Raw genomic sequence first — 4644 nt, 5'->3', positions numbered from 1 at the left:
AGCATTCTTTATTGTACGAAAAAATTATTTGATTATCTGTTTGTATTCTTGACGTGTGGTCGGAAGAGGGAGACTAACCCTGTGAATAGTCTTGAATTGTTCTGATTCAGTTAGGAGAGCACCGGAGTAGTTCAGACCTGGTTAAGAGAACTAGGTGCACCATCCTAGTAAGGTATTGTAAGGGTTAGATAAGCCATGTTAATCTGACCTGGGGTATTCCCTTACTCTATAAGGAGAGGGAGGTTGTTAACCGTGTCGCTCCACTAGCAAGTGAGCAAATTTAGTGAATTCTCTTACTTGTGAGCTTGAAGCGGGGACATAAGCAGTATTGGCTCAACCTTGATAACATATTGTGTTTGCACTTTATATTCTATCAATTTATTTTCTGCACCTATATGTTATTGTTTAATGCTCTGATTATTTTACATATCGAATGATTGTGAATTACTGAGCCTGATAACTTGCTTTGTTTATTTGTTTAGTTAAATTCTTGTGGGTATTGGAATCTGTTTAGAAAGACCCTAGGTTGCGAAATACTACTGATATCTGATTTAACCTAGGAAGAAGTTTTAAAATTCCAATTCACTCCCCTCCTTTTGGGAATACACCAATTCAAACAAACATACTCTAACTATGGTGAAGACCACCCTTGTAAAAAAAAAAAAAATTATGCATATTTATGTATCAATAGCAAAATATTCCTTTACAGACAAATTAATTCCTTTTTCTTATTCTTTCTTTTGTAATATTCAAAACCTAAAAGATTTAAATTAAAAATTTTAACTCAATTTCCTAGAATTAGTGAGGAATAATAACTTTGGAGCAATCATTGAGAAACAATAAAATGTTTTTATATGAGTGACATGAACATTAAGAAATATTATATTTAATTTATTATTCTTCTTGACATACGCATCAGTTGCGCATGCAAAATGCGTACATAAACAAACTATCTGACTTCTCAAAGTTGTTTTACTATCTCCCTCAAAGATGAATACGTGCCCATAAAACCAACTGAGATAGCTATAACAAAAATGGCCACAATAATGACTAGTTTAACGCTCCAGCATTTGTAAGCTTCAAAAATATTTAGGTAGCATGCGCATGGGATCAAAATTGATATAGTTACATTCAAAATGGCTCCAACGAGTGCCATTAGGTACTTAAAAAAAGGAAAAACTACGCCTAAAACCACCGTGCTGATCACCAATAAAGTCCTCAAGAGAATGCAAACTAGCCTAATGTTCCAGGAGTTGGGTAAATGGTCTTCAATAACATATGGAATAGGAGATATAGTTAGTGCATATTTAGCTATTGGGACTGCCAACATTGTGTATATTGCGATCTTGGAGCCAATTTTACTTGTAGGTAAATTCAATGTAATTTGAGATAGTGCATTCTCACCAAACATCAAGTAGCAATTGTTGCCATGATCATGTAACTGAGAGTAGTAAGGCTGAAGCTAACAAACATAACCTGCGACAAGCAACATTCCAAGTCTTTCCACCATGAGTTGTTGTAAATTAGTTGTCACATATTTGCTCTTCCACACTTAATTACTGTAAATTACTTGGTAGAATATGTTCTAGTGTTTTATTATTTTTTTGTACGAATATGATATTTTAAATCACACAAAATAGACCCCAAAGAACAAATTATATTTATGAACTTTTGAGTTATTTATAAAATATTCATATTATTTTATACTTACGAATGGGTATTACTAGGCAACAAAAAGTTAAGACTAAAGAGAGAAAATTTCCTTTGTATATGCACTAGCTATCAGCCACACATGATGTATGTGTAGTATATATTCATTTATTTTTTAAAATATTAATTAGCTTTTAATTTCTTTTAGTTCTTACGAATTTTAATTAAATTAAATTTTCCTCTATGTTGACATTTTATGTTGCAGAATGTGTTATAGGTATTTATAAATTTGTTATGAGACAACTATAAATATTTATATGTCAGACATACATTATTATAGATTTTTTTTATAGGACACTTAGAATATACATTTTCTATATGGTCATTATTTTTCATTTAATTAGTGCTTTTACATGGATACTTTAAGAAACTAAAACGTGGACATCCAAAGGAGAAAATCTATTTCATATATCAGTAGATAGATATCTCGAATTAGACTCACTATTTAATTAGTAAGAGTATCATAGAAGATAGAAAAAAGAATACCAAAGTGGGAAATCCCTTTAATATGTATGTATATGAAATAGAGCTTGAGACATATTAAAGTTTAAGACATTCATGTTGGATGTCTCAAATTTGAATCTTAAAAGAATTGAGAAGGAGTAAGAGATAGGAGATGACTATCTCTTGCTATATAACTCAAGTCCAAATTCATCCCCCAATGTACCAAACAAAAAAAAAAAAAAAAAATGAAGTTTTAGTGTTTTTCCGATTTAGACTCTCAAATTTGTTAGGCAACATTTATAAACAAAGTAGGTCTTGGGAAGCTAGACTTGGGAAAATGAGGCAAATATCACCACTTGTGTTTTCATGATAACAAAAGGGAGAGGGTGCGGAAGAAGAAAAAAGAGATATACATACTTAAATATTCAATTCGAAGAAATCTACCTATATTTTTAGGAAATTTTGATTTCTTGCTACACTAGACCTCTCACATGTTATTATAATATTTAATTTAATTGATTATTCCGCCTTGGTAATATTTAAAACATTTTTTCTTTCGCCTTACTATTATTATTATTATTATTATTATTATTATTATTATTATTATTATTTTGGCCTATTGAGTGGTGTATTGAACTTGAGAGAGCTCATCCTTCATTCCAAACATCTTTTTGCCCCTTTTAAAGTTTAAACCTAAAACCTACATTTTATAAGTTCTATGTTTTAACCATTGTGTGGGTAATTGTGTATATATATCTTGTGCTTATTTAGACATAACATGATTACAAGTTAATTTACTTAAAATAAAGTTTTAAAGATTAGGAAAAAAGAAAAGAGAAAAGAAAGAAAAGAAACACATGCATTGAAATAATGGTAGAACACTTATACAGCCCATCCCATGCTCCTACTTGACCTCTCACATTCTATTATAATAGTTAATTTAGGTTATTTTACAATACAATGATAATTGATCATATACTTAAGTTGCAGTACAAAATTTAGACATTTTACTTTTTCTATTTTTATTTTTGTTGAAAAAAATAATTAAAATTTCATATTTCGAAGTGTCTGTATGTCTATTTTCTTAATTATATACCTGTGATAAATTATTAAGGAAACAGACACACGGACACATGAAGGGGAGTATATGGTCTCCCATATAATTTCTCCACACTACATGGGTCAAGAATTAATTAAGAAACCACTGGTTCTAGTGTTAATTTTGGGATCTACTTTTTAATTAATTACCTCAGAGAACCGAGTTTTATCCTTCATAGAGGAGTATATGGTTGGAAACACCTCATGACCGCCATACGAGAAGGCATATAAGCTGAGAGCCGTCGGAATTCCGCCCAAACGAAACAGCTCTCCTTTGGCAGAAAACCCCGCACTATCAACTACACCAACCCATAATATGGAGCTTATAATAATAACAATTGCCACATTCCCACCTGCAGAGATGAAGGAAAGCATGCTCAGATCTTTCAGCCACATGGTGGGCAAGACTGCCAGCCCTGCAAGAACTGTGAAAAGTTGTTTTCCTCTTATGTTATGTTCTCCCAATTTGAACCCTGCATTCGGGAACAACTTGTGCAGGCTGTCACTTTCCAATATCAAGAACCCTATGGATGCCAAATAGGCCGCTGAATAAATAAAAATTGATACGATAATTCGCCCTTTACGGCCAAATGCATGCCAGCCGACGTCATGATAGGTCTTAATGGATGAGTCCGAGTCCATGCACCGTTGGAGCAGCAAGGCTGTGTAGCGAGTTATGAGAGCGACGCCAAGGAGAAGAACAAGAGTTATCCACCCACCTTGAGCTAGTGTATACGGAAGCGTTACTATTCCAATTCCTGGCAGTGGCCACAGTTAATGTGTAACATTAGATATATGCAAATAATCAGCATAGAAGTTTGGAAAGAAAAAATAAAATAAAGGTGCGTAGCAGAGCCGTAGAGGTGGAGAGCAACCACACAAGGCATTGTATCCATTGAAGCAGGTTTTGAGGAAGGTGGTTCCTTTGCTTCCCGAGGTTGAATGGGGCAGTTGTTCTTCCATGTCTACCTTGATCTCCTTCGTGTCAATAAAAAGTAATAGAAAACTCAATTATAGAGGTAAAAAAATGAAAAGTGATGAAAACTGTTTGAAGACAGCAGCGCGGTACTTGGCTATTTAATTACCTCAGACTACGTACGTACCTCGGATGACTGGAACAGTTAAGACAGCACGCGCTGCTTATGGCCGGCCAAGGCAGTGCTGTTCCTTGTTCCTTTATATAGAGTACATCCCGCATTGTTGTCGTCCTCCCTCTCTCTCTCTCTCTCTCTCTCTCTCTCTCTCTCTCTCTCTCTCTCTCTCTCTCTCTCTCTCTCTCTCTCATACTTTCTATTGTCAAAAATTTAAACACATTACACAAATAATAGTTGAATCTGAGAGTTGAAATATACTATAGTTATGCTAGCTTAGGCTAGTTGTACTAAATCTCCC

At 33.8% G+C, this 4644-nt stretch overlaps 1 protein-coding gene across 1 annotated transcript; it reads right to left on the bottom strand.

The window, feature by feature from the left end:
* Nucleotides 1-3238: 3238 nt before the first annotated feature.
* Nucleotides 3239-4215, bottom strand: LOC131145841 (amino acid transporter AVT1I-like). The gene is made up of 3 exons (XM_058095020.1): nucleotides 4128-4215; nucleotides 3403-4010; nucleotides 3239-3250 (listed from the first exon to the last, which is right to left on the bottom strand). The coding sequence occupies exons 1-3, from the start codon at nucleotides 4213-4215 to the stop codon at nucleotides 3239-3241; spliced, it is 708 nt and encodes a 235-aa protein (XP_057951003.1).
* Nucleotides 4216-4644: the final 429 nt, after the last annotated feature.

Source organism: Malania oleifera, chromosome 13, assembly GCF_029873635.1.
Source record: "Malania oleifera isolate guangnan ecotype guangnan chromosome 13, ASM2987363v1, whole genome shotgun sequence".
Classification (NCBI taxonomy): Eukaryota; Viridiplantae; Streptophyta; class Magnoliopsida; order Santalales; family Ximeniaceae; genus Malania; species Malania oleifera.
The sequence above is the reverse complement of the archived record's forward strand: the minus strand, read 5'-3'. Positions and strand labels throughout refer to the sequence as shown.